General features: G+C 52.0%; 1 protein-coding gene, 1 non-coding gene and 1 pseudogene across 3 annotated transcripts; all 3 read right to left on the bottom strand.

The window, feature by feature from the left end:
• Positions 1-2,982: 2,982 nt before the first annotated feature.
• Positions 2,983-16,894, bottom strand: TMEM222 (transmembrane protein 222). Its single transcript, XM_050796346.1, has 6 exons — positions 16,701-16,894; positions 8,588-8,672; positions 7,293-7,324; positions 5,368-5,464; positions 5,141-5,271; positions 2,983-4,025 (listed from the first exon to the last, which is right to left on the bottom strand). The coding sequence occupies exons 1-6, from the start codon at positions 16,892-16,894 to the stop codon at positions 3,938-3,940; spliced, it is 627 nt and encodes a 208-aa protein (XP_050652303.1). The 3' UTR covers positions 2,983-3,937.
• Positions 8,679-16,684, bottom strand: LOC126958240 (actin, alpha skeletal muscle-like; annotated as a pseudogene). The gene has a single exon (XR_007727154.1). The product of XR_007727154.1 is annotated as an actin, alpha skeletal muscle-like (transcript).
• Positions 13,771-13,877, bottom strand: LOC126944459 (U6 spliceosomal RNA). The gene has a single exon (XR_007722060.1). It is a non-coding gene; the product is annotated as a U6 spliceosomal RNA (small nuclear RNA).
• Positions 16,895-16,945: the final 51 nt, after the last annotated feature.

The following is a 16,945-nucleotide window of genomic DNA, read 5'->3' as shown; positions in this document are numbered from 1 at the left end:
GGGGTAATAATCCCTCCTCAGAGGATTTTCACTAAAATTCAGTGAGATCCTTGAAGACTTTATTTATTTGTTTGTTTGTTTTGAGATGGAGTCTCGCTCTGTTGCCCAGGCTGGAGTGCAGTGGCACGTTCTTGGCTCACTGCAGCCTCCACCTCCTGGGTTCAAGTGATTCTCATGCCTCAGCCTCTCGAGTAGCTGGAACTACAGGTGCCCGCCACCATGCCCGGATAATTTTTGTATTTTGAGTAGAGATGGGGTTTTACCATGTTGCCAGGCTGGTCTTGAACTCCTGGCCTCAGGTGATCCACCTGCCTCAGCCTCCCAAAGTGCTAGGATTACAGGAGTGAGCCACCTTGCCCAGTCCCCAGTAGACTCTTGATTAATGCATTTATGCACCCACACATGCAATACCCATTGAGCAGCTGCTGTGGGACCATTACTGTGATGCTGCCTCCTCCATTAAGGCCCTCAAAATGGAAGGAGAGTGGCCAACAGCATCCTCACGCCTTCCTGCCATCCTGGTCCCGGCGCCTGCAATGATGTTTCTCTGCCCCCTTCTCACCTCTCAGCAGCCCTCCCTCCTGGAAGGCATGAAACTTCATTATCTGGTCTTCGGGTTTCTAAATTTCCCTTCCTTTCTCTGTTCTCCTGTCCTTCCTATAGCTGTGACTCCCTGACGCTGATACTTCCAGCCATCTCTCCTGCTGTGTTTCAACCTGCATTCATCTGGCCTCTTCACCACTTGAAACCTATTTCCAAGTTTCCACCTCTAACCAGCCCCCATCATCCTGGCCCCTGGCCTCCTGCTGCTTCCTGCCACCTCCGGGTGCTGTCCACACTTCACTCCAGGTGCCCTCCCATCTGTCTGTCTCCACTGTCCTCCCCCTGCCCAGGTCTCAGTCCCCGCTCAGCCTCTTCTGGAAGCCTCCTCTTCTCCTGCCTCCCTGTGGCCACACGAGGCCCCTCTGGCCCTTTGTTGCACAGCTTTTGAACATACTTTTCTTTGTCATCCTCTGGTTTGGAACGTGCCAGCAGACAGCCAGGCCATCCCTCGGGCCCATTCACACATTTCCAAACCAGTCCAGTCCCATTTAGACACGTCCTGAGATGGAAGCCTCACCACTTCCCAGGACAGCCTGGCCCTCAGCCTGACCCTCAGGATTGCTGCCCTTACTCTGGCTTTCTCCCCTTCATCACCTATACCCGTAGAGCCTTAGCTACGGACTATTTCCTGTCCTTCAACACCCCTGGGCCTTCTGTGCTCCCTGTGGGAATACTTTTCCCCAGCTCTAGGACTCGCTCAGCCTCCTCGAGTTCAGTGCCCCTGCACTGCAGCCAGTCTCTAGGCAACGTCCCTCTGTTAAGAGGCAGGGTGCTAGAGGCCAGCAGATCTGGGTTAAAATCTGGCTCTGCCGCATGGTTCCCTTGTGGCCTGGGATCAATGACAATCCCTGTAAGCCTCACTCTCTTCCTTTATGAAGCGGGGACAATAGCCATCTCACAGGCCTGCTGCCGCCAGGAGAGCTTTTCACCTCCGCGGTCATTCTCCTTTCGCATCACAGCACCTCTCATTTCCACTCCTGTGCTCCAGTGAGGGCATCGCACAGGGTGGCTCTGAGTGGGGGCGCTGAAGCCCAGCTGCTGGGTTTGAACCATAGTTCCACTTTTCCTACCTCTGTGACCTGGAGCAAATCACTTCTCTGCTTACTTCTTCATCTGTAAAATGGGATGGTGGCATCTACCTTGTTGTGGGGCTGTTGTGAGGCTAAGACGTTACTTCATCACAAGGCCTAACACAGAGTAAGCACTCGCTGTTGGTGACTTTTTTTTTTTGAGAGACAGGGACTTAGGCCGGGCACGGTAACTCACACCTGTAATTCCAGCACATTGGGAGGCCGAAGCAGGCAGATCACGAGGTCAGGAGTTTGAGACCAGCCTGGCCAACATGGTGAAACCCTGTCTCTACTGAAAATAATGGCTTCTGCCTATAATCTCAGCATTTTGGGAGGCTGAGGCAGGCGGGTCACCTGAGGAGTTTGAGATCAGCCTGGCCAACATGGTAAAACCCTGCCTCTCCTAAAAATACAAATTAATATTTGTATGGCAGGCACCTGTAATCCCAGCTATTTGGGAAGCTGAGGCATGAGAATTACTTGAACTCAGGAGCAGGCGTTGCAGTGAGCTGAGAACGCACCATTGCACTCCAGCTTGGGCAACGGAGTGAGATTCTGTCTCCCAAAAAATAAAGAAAGAAAAAGGAGAAAAAAGAAAAGTAAATGGAATTGCTCTGAAGTGGGGAGAGGGCACCTCTGCCTTGCCCTGGAGAAGTCTCAGGCTTGGAGACCACAGCACTACAGGGTCTGGGGTGAGCTGGCAGATGCCTGACCAGGGACTCCATGGTCAGCTGCTAGAGCATGTCCTCAAGGTCACCTTCGAGACCAAATCCTTGGCTAGTTCAACTTAAGTGATGCATGGACAGGATTGGGAAAGGCTTCAGGGAGGAAGCAGCTTTTAAGCTGGGCCTTGGTTAGGCAGGGCCGCCATGAGAGGGACGGTGGAGAGCAAAGGATCAGAGGTAGGCGAGGGCTGGATGGATACAGGGGCCAGAGGCTGGCAGTGCTCTTAGCTCATCCCCAACTCTGCACCCCTGGGGGCGGTGGGGACAGCAGTGGAGGCCCTACTCAGCCCTAACCCCAATCCTACAAGTCCTTCCCAACAGGGACAATGGAAGGGGTTTCAATGCTCACCTGCCTCAAGAGGAAAGCTTTGGAAGGGAATGTAGAATGGCAGGGAATTCCCAAACTGCAGGGGCGGGATATACCTGAGGGATGCTGATGGCTCCAGGCATTGGACACAGACTCAACCATGGTGCTGGCAACCAGACCCTTGTCAAGGGTAAGAGGGTCCCAAGAATACCAAGACGCTATGAGCTGAGGGGCGAGGGGGCCCCAGAGAGGGAGAAAACAATGACAGGGCACCAACTGGAGTCAAAAGTCTTTATTGTCCTGCCCCGGAACCCTTCCCAAAGGAATCCACAGAGCAGAGGGGTGAGGCGGGCGGCACAGGGCTTTGGTGACGTGAAGAAAGGGGGAGCTGGAGTTAGGCGGTGGACAGCCCCTTCAGTTCCCTGATGGCACTGGCTGTGCTGGCAGGCCACCCAGGGGAGCCATCACCAGCGTGACGTCCACACCTGGGGCTGGGGCTGAGTGCTGTCTACACTGCTCTGTCTACACAGTCACTCTGGCACTTGTCAGGTCCACTCACCTCTCTGGCCCCAAACTGCAGGGGTAGATGGGTCCAATGCTGGGAGGCACTGGGAGGCCGTGGGACAGTGAAGAGAGGACTGCATGGGCTGGAGGATGCCAGGTGGGCACACACGTCCCCCAGGGCAGTTGCCGGCAGAAGTCTGACAAAGGGACCAGCCAGCCCCTCCGGACCATTCTAGAGGCCACTGGTGAAGGTCCTAGGGCAGCTTGGCTTATAGAGACTACTAAGTGTATCCCACCCCATGCTGGGACCAGAGCTAATGCAGGACAGGCTCCCAATCCAGCTCTGGTCCCAAGGCCACCTTGACAGGTGAGCCCAAATGTCCTCCTCTCCCCGTTCTGGGCTGGGCTGAGGCAGGACCCCAGCAGGCAGTGACGGGAGCAGCTTTACAGAGGGAAGACAAGGCCTTTCAACAGAAGAACAAAGGGGCTTCCAGGGCCGGAGTCACAGGCCTGGGGAGGAGGGAACAGGGTGCTTCTGAGAGGCAGGGAGACAACAAACCCCCGCCTCATGCTGGTCCTCAGCCCTTCCATCCTGCCAGCCCCGATCCCCGGTCCACAACAGCAGGCCCAACCGTGCCTTTTGGGGTGAGGAGAAAAAAATCTGGAACCAAAAGGGATGGCGGCTGTTTCCTCGGGACCCTGGTGGGTGCGGGGCCACAGAGCAGCCATCACCGGAGGTTAAAGACCAAGCTGACGGTGAGGATGATGCCCAGGAGAAGGATGAACGGCAGCCAGGTCTTCACGAAGGCCCCAACACTGACAGAGAGAAAGGAGAGAGCATAGGTGGGCAGGGCCTGGTGAGCAGGTATGCGGCCCACAGCCCTGTGCACCCACAGACCCTGATGGTGCTGCCATCCCTAAGGAAAACCCTACAACCAACCCCTCACCCCAAACTTGGTCAATCAAGGAAGCAGGGTGGGCCTGGTTGCTCACTATGGGGGATCACCAGCTATGGTCCTGGTCAGGGGCTGCTCCACGCTCCTGGTGGAGATTTACGGACACCTCGATGGTTGGGAACAGGAGACATGCTCCCCCTTTCTAGGCTTCACTGGCTCCATCTATAGCCACCCACCTCTGGGGTGAGGTCTCCAGCAAGAGGACCAGGAATTGCAGTTTCGGTATGGAAGCCACATGTGCCCTCTGCCCACGGACTTCATAATGGGGACTGCTGGGAGGTCTGGGGCTGGCAGGGGTCAGCAGTGTTGTGGCTGCAGCAAAGCAGCTGGGAGCCGGCGGCCTGAGTTCAACCTATGTGTGACCACAGTTATTCTCACGGGACTTCTAAAAGCCATGCAGTACTTAAAAATATCCCTAAAAGTCTGCTTTTCAGAAGCTCTTAATGATGAACATGGCTAAGAGGAAAGCTTGGAGAGGCGGCCAGATCAGCACTAGCCTATGCTGGCTCACGAGTCTGGGCTCTGCTGTGGCCATGCTGTGGGGACCATGGGCGACTCACTCAACCTCTCTGCCTGGGAAGGGACCTGTGGGGGCAGTCATTCTGAGAGGATCTATCTGCTCACTCTACCGGAGCACAGGTATCTGTAGAAGCCTCCCTGAGGCGCCGGAATCATTGTCTGCATTTCACCAAGGACAGCTGTGGCTCAGAGAGACCAAGGCAGTTGCCCATGGTCTCACAGCAGGTAAGTGCCAGAGCTGCATTTGGGGCCCAGGTGGAGCTGGACTCCAGTACAGCCACCTCCCTCTCCACCAGGCCCTTAGCTCGTCACTCTAGAACCACCACGGCTCCAACTGGCATCTAGATGTTCCAACTGTCCCGGCTGACTGAAGTTCGCCAGGAATGGTCTTTCTAGGATCCTTGGGAGAGCAGCCTCTGCGCAGCGTGTGGGTGGGCGGGCAAGAGGGCAGCTCACCTGACGTACTTCCCATAGAGCAGGCAGAAGAAGCAGAGCGTCACCATATTCCAGTTGGTGCTGTTGTTGTAGCGCATCAGATTCAGGGCCAATGCCACGTGCGAGTGGCAGTTGTCACAGCAGAGATTGTGCTGGAGGCACCGGAAGGGCTGGTCAGGACAGGCTGCAAGGGAGTCTCCCCCCTGGTCCCAGCCTGGGGAGTGCTGGTGCCGCCCTGGCCCACCTACCATGCGGTGCTTGTACTCCTCAGAGGCATCATGCACAGCCGTGTCCCACGCGTTGGGCCCGCTAGCATAGACCTGAGCAGGGTCCAACTTCCAGTACCTGGTGGGAGAGAAGGGCTCTGGAAACTGACTTGGCTCCTTTGTGCCCTCAGCTCTACGCATGTCGTCTGAGGCCTGCCCTGTGCCCGGGCCTGAGCTGGGTGCCAAGGTGTGCAGTGAACCACATCTGGGGTGTCACGTGGCAGTCAACTGTGACATAGGGTGAGGTGGCCGGTGCCATGGGGGATCCTGGGGGGATATGGAATGAAGTTAGGGGTGCTATGCTCTGAGAGTCTGTGTCCCCACCAAATTCATATGTTGAAATCTTAACCCCCAAGGTGATGGTATGAGGAGGTGGGGCCTTTGGGAGGTGATTAGCTCCCATGAATGGGATCCATGTCCTTATAAAAGAGCCCTGAGGGAGACCCCTCACCCCTCCACCACGGGGGGACACAGTGGGAAGGCACCTCAGGTCCTCACTAGACACTGACTCTATCAGCACCTGCACCCAGGACTGTCCAGTCTTCAGAATTGTGAGAAATACATTTCTGCTGTTTCTAAGATACCCAATCGATGAGATTTTGTTATGGCAGCCAGAAGGACTAAGATGGGGTGTGAGGCGGCTTCCTGGAGGTGACACCTGGGTCCAGTCTGAAGGAAGAGGGTTAGCCAGGCAAAGAAAGAAGAGGTAGGCATTCCAGGCCAAGGGAACAGCTTAAGCTAAGTGAGAGGCATAAAATTGTGCAGTGTGTCCCATAACTGAAGTGACTGAGCCCTCCTGGAGGATGCGGAAGGAGGAACACGGTGATGGAATGCTGGCAGCTAAGGCTGGAGATGCAGGTGAGGCCACATCATGTGGGGAGTTTACCCAGCAGCAAGCACTCTCCCCGTCTCCCATGCAGCTTGCCAGGGTGAGTGGGAGGGAAGCTGATGGTGCGAAAGCCCATAAACCTCAAGGTGGGTGAGGCTCCAAGCACCAGAGTGCCTGGTGGGTCTCAGGCCAAGGAGAGCTAGGAGGTCAGGGTGCCCCCTGGCTGTTGTGTAGGGGAATGGCTTGGTGGAGGAGTCTAGAGACCACGGCCTGGACTGGGGCTGCTTAGGGGCTACTGCTTGGAAAATGATGCCCTTAAAGCTGTCCTTGAAGAGCAGCTGGCAGCGAATACCTGGCGGCCCAGAGGCTCCTGGACCACACTGCCGCCTGCCGGAGGAAGCCAGAGCAGGCAGCAGGAAGCCCTGCTCCAGGCCATCTCGGCTGTGTGGGACACCAACTCCTCCTTGGCCCAGTCCCTCCCCCCAGTGCAGCCTTGGGCAACAGGTCACCTGAGGACACTGATGACTGAGGCACTGTCACCAGGCCCGCAGCTGAGGTGGGCACCCAAGACTGCAAAGATGAAGACAAAATGTCCCAAAACCAAACCAGCAATAGCTCCCAAAAGGCTGAACAGTTTTTATTCTCTCCAACCAGAACTTTCCAGCAGAGCTCCAAACAATGCCTCTCTTCTACCTTCCATAGCTCATTTGTTCCCAAAGGGCAGGAGAGTAAGTCTCGAGGGAGACAGATCTGGGTGTGGGTCCCAGCTCTGCCACTTCCTGTGTGACCGTGACCAAGTCCCTTCCCTTTCCTCACCCTTGCCATGGAGTTGAACATACAAACCTGAAGAGCTGTGGTAAGGCCCAGATGGTCTACAGGTAAAGGCCCTAGCCAGGGGCTGGTGCGGTAGGCACTCCGTACGGGGCTGCCATGCTCTGGTGGACCCTGGCTGACTCCCCCTCCACCCGAAATACTCTATCCTCAGGGTGCTGTCCCCTACTGTGCCCCAGAAGGCCTGGCCCACCTGGGCAGGAGCAACCTGCCTCTAGAGCCAGTCACATGGGTGTTCATCACTTACTTGGCAGGCTTTCCAAAGGCCATATTGTCCTCCTGTTGAGGGACAAAAGCAGAGGTCAGTAAAGAACTTACATTGGGGCCAGATGACAAACCTGGGTAGGTGGTGGAAGCGCAGTGACTTAGAAGGGGGTATGTCTGGGGTGGGGGGGCCAGAAGTGGTGCCTGGGTCCTGCCTTGGGGCTGGTATGGCATCTGAAGAGCTAGCTGCTGTTCTGCAGGAAGAAGGCAGTGTGGCACAAGTGCACAGAGCACTGCATCAGAGATCAAAGACCTAGGGCTCCAACTGCCACTGTCCCTTCGTGTGGCACCCTGGAATTCTCTTGCCCTCTCTGGGCCTCATTTTCTCCAAGTTCTCTGGTCAGTCTTCTCTGATCTTTGAGGACCAGCAGGAGGTTTCCATCATGGTCTGGCCTCCAGACTCAGCAGTGGTGGCCCATATGGAGCACATTTCCGCGCCCAGCAGTCTGACTGCATTCATAGCAGGGCGGAGGCCCTGGGCCCAGAGGGACTTCCTGTGAGGGAGACTCTGCAGTGAAGTCCTGGACTCATCACATTAGACCTGGGGTACAGGAGTTACACAGAGACAGACTCTGGGTTCAGATCAGGGAGACCCTGCTGACAGACCTGGCCAATGATTAATCACCATAAAAATATATGACAAAGTAATGGATGTGAAAGTATTTTTAAGTACAAAGTGACAGACCTTTGTCGTGTTAAGATGATCATGACAACTATTAATATAAATAGGTTGGTGCCACCACACCCCTTCAGTCCAGTCTCTGACACCTGGAGACAGGATGATGCATGCTTCTCTGCTGCTGGCCCACTGGACCAGTCTCGGTCACATCCCCAGGGAACAGACCTGAGAACACAGCTGGTTCATTCTAAAGCCCCACCCCCTCTTCTCCATGACCACACCCAGGGAACCGTATCAGCCTCCCCTGTCCCCCCCGCTTGACTCCCACCTTCTGAAGGTCCAGAGATGTGGTTCCTGGATGGTCTGACTCTCCACTCTTGCCTCTAATCCCTACCCATGTCTCGGTACCCCAGGGGTGGGGGCAAAGGGCTGGGTCAGTTACTTAAGAATCCTTCTGGCCACACTGCCCTCCCGGCCTGTCCTGGAGGCAAGAGAAGGGGGAAAGGGGTCAAACACTGGTGAGGGGTACAGGGCCAGGGCCAGGACTTCGGGTTATCTGTGTTCTCCTGGGTCTGGGGAGACAGGAAGCCTGCAGGCAAGACAGGACAGCCTTCCACTTAAACCTTGGACCCCCCAGGGTGGGCAGAATGGGGACTCACCGAGACAAAGTAGGGGCCTGCGAAGTCCCGAATGACTCCTGTGGATGTGCAGATGCCCATGTGGCCGATGATGGGGAAAAACCACCTGTGAGGAAAAGGACAGGGAAGGGACAGAGCTTAGGGGATCTTTCAGCCAGTTAAGACAGATGCTGGGGACGCTTCATACCGCACAGAAGCATGTGAATATTACGTTTCGTTGATGAATGGCCATTCGGGTGATTCAGAGGGCTGGGGAAGCACAGACAAGGGCAACTGCAAACTGACAGCACAATGGGATACCTCGGCATCCCACCAGGACAGCTGTAACTCAAACTACAGCAACACCGATGCAGGTGAGGGCAAGGGAAACCAGAGCTCTCATTCACTGCTGGTGGGAGGGATGAACTGTTTCTACCATTTATTTATTTATTTTTAAACAGAGTCTCACTCTGTCGCTCAGGCTGGAGTACAGTGGCACAATCTTGGCTCACTGCAACCTCCACCTCCCGGGTTCAAGCAATTCTCCTGCCTCAGCCTCCTGAGTAGCTAGGACTACAGGTGCATGCCAGCATGCCTGGCTAATTTTTGTATTTTTAGCAGACACGAGGTTTCATCATGTTGGCCAGGCTGGTCTCGAACTCCCAACCTCAAGTGATCTGCCTGACTCAGCCTCCCAAAGTGCCGGAATTACAGGCGTGAGCCACCACGCCTGGACTGTTTCTACCATTGGGGAAAACAGTTTGGCACTATACTCTATGCCTCAGCAGCTTCACTTTTGGAGCCCTCTTTGCCCTCACCCCTGGGAAATAACATTTGCCAAAACTCATTGAACTGTACTCTTAAAATGTGTACATTTTATTGTATATAAACTATAATTCAATAAAATTGATAAAGACAACTATAAAGAATCCAAATGTCCAACAGTACAATGAATAAGTGTGGTATAGTTATACATTGAAATAGTCCATAATAATGAAAAAGAGTGTAACTTCTTTTTTTTTTGGAGTGTAACTTCTGATACACACAACATAGGCTTTCACAGACATAAGGGTGAATGAAGGAAATCTTACACAGAGTACATAACACAGCACTCTGTTTACACGAAGTCCAAGAAAAGGCAAAACTGATCTACGGCTAGAGGTCCACAGCAGGGTGGAATCTGTGGTAGAACTGACTGGGAGGGCACAAGGGGGTCCTGTGGGTGTTGGCAATGCTTTCTAGCCTCTGTCTGGGTGGTGGTTACATGAGTGTGTGATATGCAAAAATTCTTTCAGCTGTATACCTGAGATTCGTGCACCGTTCGGTACATAAGTTATACCTCAATAAGAAAGTTAAAAAAAAAAAAAGGTGGGCGGACATGACACCAATGTGGGTGGGGGGTTCAGGAAAGGCTTCCCTGAGAAAATAACGAAGAAACAGAATGTGCAAGGGTAGAAATTGGAACAGAAGCATGGTGTATGCCAGGAAATAAAAGTTCCTTTTTAAAAAAAACATGGGCATTAAAAAACAACAACAAATCCCAGATGCACCCCAATATGCCACACATAGGAACCCCAGACCTGTCTGCGTTCTAAGAACCATGGCCCTACAGGACCCGGGTGCTGGAGAGACTGATCCAGTTTAAGGAGAACTCACAGGGCCAGTGGCCAGGTCCTGGCCTCAATGCTGTCTGGGCACGAGCACAAAGCACCTGGCTAGGGGTGGAGGCCAAGCCTCCAGAGAGGCAGTTCAAAAAAGCAGTTACAGGGGACTGGGGTGGAGTCAGTAAAGATTTCACAGAGGAGGTGACTTTTAACCTTGACCTGTGAAAGGACAGAACATCGACAGGCAGAAAACACCACTGCAGAGCAAGAAAGTGGTGCATGTGCCCGCAAGAATGAAAGGGGGAGAGGTCAGCTCAGGGGCCGCTGCTGTACCACTGGCAAGAGATGACGGAGGTCCTGACTAGAGGATCCGGGCAGGGTGGTGAAAAGCACATGGATTCAAAAGATCTTTCAAATGAAGACTGGAGAGTTTACGACTGACAGGACAGGGGTCTTCCGGGTCTACAGCTTCAGCGCTTGAGAGGATGTTGGGGACAGAGTGGTCTTTTGAGAACTGAATTCAGATTCCATCATTCCCCTGCTCAATGCCCATTAATGGCTTCCTACTACACTTATAATACACTTCAAACTTCTTCCAACACTGTGGCGGTAATTATCCCTCGAACCTCTTCTCACTGCCCTCTCTAGCTACACTGCCTGCTTGTGGCTCCTCAAACATGCCGAATCCTCCCACCCCATGCTTTCTCTGTATCTGCCCTCTCCACCGTCTGCAACACTCTTCCCCAAGAGCATGGCACAGCTAACTCCTCACTGATTAGGCCTCAGCCTCACTGTCAGCTTCGGAGGTCTTGCCTGAACGGTGTCTTCCTGCACAGCCACCCAATCCCAGATTCCACTACAATGCTTTACTTCCCTCATAGTATCTACTACTATCCAAAATTATCTCAGTTATTTACATGCTGTCTCTCCACTAGCACATAAGCTCGGAGACAGCAAGGATTTTGTCTTGTTTATTACGGCAGTGCCTGCATATAGCTGCAACTCACTATTTGTTGACTAAATAATGAATGAACATCCTGCATTTAAGAGTGGAGTCAGGGTCTGGGTGCTGTGGCTCACGCCTGTAATCCTAGCACTTTGGAAGGCCAAGGCAGTTGGATTGCTTGAGCCCAGGAATTTGAGGCCAGCCTGGGCAACACAGTGAGACCCTGTATCTAAAAAAAAATCTAAAAATTAGCTGGAGGATCGCTTGATTCCAGGAAGTTGAGGTTGCAGTAAGCCAAGGCCAGGCTCAGTGGCTCACGCCTGTAATCCCAGCACTTTGGGAGGCAAAGGCTGGTGGATGACTTGAGGTCAGGAGTTCAAGACCAGCCTGGCAAACATGGGGAAACCCTGCCTATATTAAAAATACAAAAATTAGCTGGGCATGGTGACGTGTGCCTGTAGTCCCAGTTACTCGAGAGGCTGAGGCACGAGAATCACTTGAACCCCAGAGGCGGAGGTTGCAGTGAGCTGAGGTCACGCCACTGCACTCCAGCCTGGGTGACAGAGCAAGACTCTGTCTCTAAATAAATGAATAAATAAATAAACAAACAAATAAAAAATTAAAAACAACAAACACACACCAAGAGTGAAGTCATGCTCAGATATCATCTGGGTTGAGGCTTGACTTTGTTCTGGGCAAGTTACTCATTCTCATCTCTCTGTGGATAGTAAAAATTACCTTAATGAGGAGCTACTGTGAGGATTAAATGGCTAGACGTATCCATTTACACAGTGCCTAGGACCCTGCCTTCTGCTTGGCAGCTGCTCAGTGTTGTCATCTCGAGGTATTCAATACATAAGCACTATCTGACTGACTGCATTAACATAGAATAAGTTGCAGAAGATCCATAGGCCACAGGATGAACACTCAGGATTATGGGAAAGTAGCTCATCCTGATCTCAGGACTGCCCTCCACTCCCATCTCTGCCCCCATTCCTTTCATCTGCTTGGGAGGAAGTCTGGGTCCAACCAGGATTCCACACGCCACAGCTGTGCTGGCAGCAGCTGATGGAAATCAGAGTAAAGGCTGGAAGCCCCAGAGAAGAAACCCTCAAAGTGGTTTGTCAGCCTGGAAGCTCCAGGAAGGCAGGTCCAGAGCCGCTTTGTGGACTACCTTCTATTCAGGATCTAGTATATAATAGGTGCTTTATAAAGATTTAATGAATGAATAAATGACTCACTCACCCTGGAGCTCAATCTGGGAAGGTAGGCTAACTCAGCAAAAAAGCCCCACACTGGCTTCTAAGCCTTACTTCCTCATCTATAAAATGGGGACAACAGTATCTATTTTCATAGGTTGACATAAGGATTGAGTGAGTGAACATACAATGTTTAGGACAGAGGAAGCATCTAATCTAGCTGTTTTTTTAGTAGCAGCAGCCATTAAACTGGTTTTTATTTCTTTTTTTTTTTTTTTTTTTTTTTTTTTTGGTTACTGCAGCACTTTTATTTTTCCTTCACAATGACGTGCTGCTGGGGCCTAATGTTCTCACTTAACGGTAGAAAAACAAAATCTGTTCTCATCTCTTTAAAGAATTGAGAACTGCATACAAAAAACCTTACATAAATTAGAACCATGAATATATTTACAGGTGTAAATGCAAACCGCTTCCAACTCAAGGCAAGTAACGGCCCACAGTGTTCTGGCAGGAAAACATCAGCTAAGAAAGGAAACTGGGTCCTATGGCTTTGACTTGCCAACCCTGACAGACCCGCAGGACAGAAACAACTGGTTCAGGAGCCCTTGCCAGCCTCCAGAGAAATCCCAGAACACTCAGCCATGATATATTAATGCCCTGCATAGATTGGAGATTGCTGGCCATGCAGACTCACCAAGCCACAGGCTTGTCTTCCACAAGCACGTTCTGACCTTACCATGCAGTGACCAAGCCACATGTACTAAGGGTTGAAAGCAAAGATGCGTACAGGGTATTAAACAAATACCAAGGGGAACAGTTAACTTGAATACAAGGTCAAAATCAGCAACAAGTTCTACAATCCCGTGCTGATATGAGATACAAGCTTCAAGGACAATTTCTTTTCGAAGGCTTATTCCAGTTTCGTGAGGCTAGCATGAGGTGTATGCATTTGCCAGGGGCAAATTTACACTTCTGAATTAACCCATGCAGCAAATGCTATGCATCTGCTCGCAGTCCATTTAGAAGCATTTGCAGTGGACGACAGAGGGGCCTGACTTGTACTCCTGCTTGCTAATCCACATCTGCTAGAAGGTGGACAGTGAGGCCAGGATGGAGCCGCTGATCCACATCGAGTACTTGCACTATGAGCTTGATCTTCATGGTGCTGGGTGCCACGGCGTTGATCTCTTTCTGTATCCTGTCGGTGATGCCCGGATACATGGTGGTGCCGCCGGACAGCACCACGTTGGTGTACAGGTCTTTGCGGATGTCCACGTCACACTTCATGATGGAGTTGAACGTGGTCTCGTGGATTCCGCAAGATTCCATACCCAGGAAGGAAGGCTGGAACAGCGCCTCCAGACACTGGAACCGCTTGTTGCCGATGGTGATGACCTGGCCATCCGGCAGCTCGTAGCTCTTCTTCAGGGAGGAGGATGCAGCAGTGGCCATCTCCTGCTCGAAGTCCAGGGTGACAAAAATATGGAATGCTTCACGAATCTGCGTGTCATCCTGGCGCAGGGGCCATGCAAATCTTCTCTGTATTGTTCCAATTTTAGTATACGTGCTGCCGAGGCGAGCACTAAACTGGTTTTTCATGCAGAATTACCAACATCTCTGAGAGGGTAGACAGATCTTTGGGTTCCATTTCCTCCTCTGATCTCTCCTCAAGACAGGTGAGAGTTCCTTGTGTCACATCTACGCCTAGCTCTGCAATCATCACTATACACTAATACTACGATGGCTAATTGACCTTTACCTCCCTCCTGCTGGAGGTAAGTCCTTTGAAGGTGACATGGTTTGGATCTGTCCCCACCAAATCTCCTGTCAAACTGCAGTCCCCATGTTGGAGGTGGGGCCTGGTGGTGGGATCATGAGGCTAGCTTTCTCATAAATGGTTCAGCACCATCCCTTTGGTGCTGTTCTCGTGGTAGTGAGTTTTCCTAAGATCTGGTTGTTTCAAAGTGTATAGTATCTCCCCACTCACTCCCTCTTGCTCCTAATCCTGCCATGTGAGATGCCTCGCTCCCCCTCTGCTTTACACCATGACTGGAAGCTTCCTGAGGTCTCCCCAGAAGCAGAAGCCGCTATGCTTCCCATATAGCCTGCAGAAGCATGAATCAATCAAACCTCTTATCTTTACAAATTATCCAGTCTCAAGTATTAGTGCAAGAACGGACTAACACAGAAGGGAACATGAACCGTTTGACAGGAACAGAGCATCTTATTCATCTTGTCTTATGAACACCTGTACACAGATCTGAACAGAAATGGGCTATGAGCTGCTTTCGGCCCAGATGATCAGGCATTGTGGTGCCTCCACCTCACGCTGCTACCACCCTCTGTGGAGGACCATGCCACAAATGGTGTTTTTGAGAATAAGAAAGGCTAAAGAGAGTTTAGGATCACAAGACAGTTTTAAGAAAATCAATACATTTCCTGAGTATCCCTCCCTGTTATTTTTTTTTTTTTTTTTTTTTTTTTTTGAGACGGAGTTTTGCTCTTGTTGCCCAGGCTGGAGTGCAAAGGCACAATTTTGGCTCACCGCAACCTCCACCTCCTGGGATCAAGCGATTCTCCTGCCTCAGCCTCCTGAGTAGCTGAGATTCCAGGCATGCGTCACCACCCCGGCTAATTTTGTATTTTTAGTAGAGATGGGGTTTCTCCATGTTGGTCAGGCTGGTCTTGAACTCCCGACCTCAGGTGATTCGCCTGCCTTGGCCTCCCAAAGTGCTGGGATTACAGGCGTGAGCCACCACACCCGGCCCCTCCCTGTTATTTTCACACTAATATTTTATTTTCTTCACATCACTAATCACTATCAGGTGCTCTTTTATTAGCTTATTTACTGTCTATCTCCTTCCACTATGACTTAAACTCTCAAAGGTGTAAAGACCATATCTCCTTTATTCATCACTGTATATTCGCATCACCTAGAACTATCTGGGAACACAGGGGTCACTTAGCACATGTGTTAAAAGAACACTGAATGAATTAATGTACACATTTTCCTAAGATTTTATTTCATTATTTGAGACGGAGTTTCACTGTGTTGCCCACGCTGGAGTGCAGGGGTGCAATCTCGGCTCACTGCAAACTCCACTTGCCGGGTTCAGGCAATTCTCCTGCCTTAGCTTCCAGAGTAGCTGGGATTATAGGCACGTGCCACTATGCCCAGCTAATTTATCACCACGTTGGCCAGGCTGGTCTCAAACTCCCGATCCACCTGCCTTGGCCTCCCAAAGTGCTGGGATTACAGGCATGAGCCACGGCGCCTGGCCCAAGATTTTATTTTTAAAGAACAGTTGGATGCTCTTATGTGCATAAGTATTTGAAAACACAAAATAATTCAAGTATTTTAACATAATTCAAAAACTACGATCTTTTTAGAATCAGCAACACCTAAGGCCCCAAATGATCCCTTCTCCACATCACCACTTGGCTGTTACTGATATCAGGGGAACAAGTTATCCCATCAGGTGAGAGTGGATAAAACATAGGGCAAAGAGCAAGTTAGATCAGAAAACTGAGTTCTTAATGCCTTTGCTTATTGGGGTACGAACCTGATCAAGACACTTAATGCTACAAGCAGCTCAGCTTCACCATCTGAGAAGATAACCCACCTTAGAAAATGGATGTTTAATTCTGAGAAAATGGATGTTTAAGAGCTTGGCAAACTTTCCAGCACGGTGAGGAGAGGTTATATTTATCAGCTGTCAAGGCTGAAGCAGGAGGGCAAACCACCTCTCCCCTTATGAGAGCTCCTCCCAAAAGGCGGCAAGCGGTACCAGAACACCTGCTTCTCCCCTGACAAAGGCTGACGTTATAGAAAGAACTTTGGTCTGTGAGGCAGACAACCTGGGATCTAAACCCGCTTTGCAACTGAGATGGCACGTGAGACAAAGGGTTGGACTTCCAGATCTCTGGGGGCCCTTCCAATGTTGACATCCCAGGATCTTGTGTGGTCCCAACCAAACTCCCACTCCTGCTCCCAGACCCAGCAGGATGTCGAATATGGTAAGCGACCAGTAAGCATTTGCTCAATGAGTGAATAAACCAGTGAATTAATAAAAATGTCTCCTCAGATCCGATGAGGGACTCCCTCTTCTACACACTCACAGCTCGAGTCTCCCAGCCACTTGCCCTTTCCTGCTGGCCTACAACTCTCTACCCGGCTACACCAGGTGTATTGAGAGCAGGGAGCGTGTCCCAACGGTGTGCACAAATTGGCACTGCATGGACGGCGGGGTTCTGGTGACTGGGCGAGACGTGCGGGCCAGACCCGAGGAAAAGGCTTGCTGCGCGTCGGGGCCGGAGGCTAGCCCGGGCCAGCCGAGGGACACCGCGTGGACTCCGGTTCTCCCTGGGCCCTCCTCGTCCCCAGGCGGATGCCGGAAGAGACTCACGTGAGCACCGGGATGGGCGTCCACACCACGCAGTAAGGGAAGCGGCTCCGTTCCACGTCCATGGCGACGCCCCCGGAGCCGTGATATTGCTTCATGTCCGTCTCGGCCGCCGTCGGCGCCTCCACTTCCGCCATCCTGGGCGGGGGTGGCGGCGGCGGCAACAAGAGCGGAGAACCCCCTTCCGCTTCCGCCATGCTGCGCGCGCCCCGCTGCGACTGGCCCCGGCTCTAGTGGCGTCACTTCCG

Source organism: Macaca thibetana, chromosome 1 (assembly GCF_024542745.1).
Source record: "Macaca thibetana thibetana isolate TM-01 chromosome 1, ASM2454274v1, whole genome shotgun sequence".
NCBI classification, from domain to species: Eukaryota; Metazoa; Chordata; class Mammalia; order Primates; family Cercopithecidae; genus Macaca; species Macaca thibetana.
Note: the sequence above shows the minus strand (reverse complement) of the source record. Positions and strands in the feature narration are given on the sequence as shown.

Excerpts from the sequence above, each read along its gene's own strand:
- TMEM222 (XM_050796346.1), bottom strand. The coding sequence starts at position 16,894 with ATGGCGGAAGCGGAAGGGGGTTCTCCGCTCTTGTTGCCGCCGCCGCCA. Across the intron at positions 8,673-16,700 it reads ACGCCCATCCCGGTGCTCAC|GTGGTTTTTCCCCATCATCG; the intron begins GTGAGTCTCTTC and ends TTTTCCTCACAG. Across the intron at positions 5,465-7,292 it reads GCCTTTGGAAAGCCTGCCAA|GTACTGGAAGTTGGACCCTG; the intron begins GTAAGTGATGAA and ends CTCTCCCACCAG.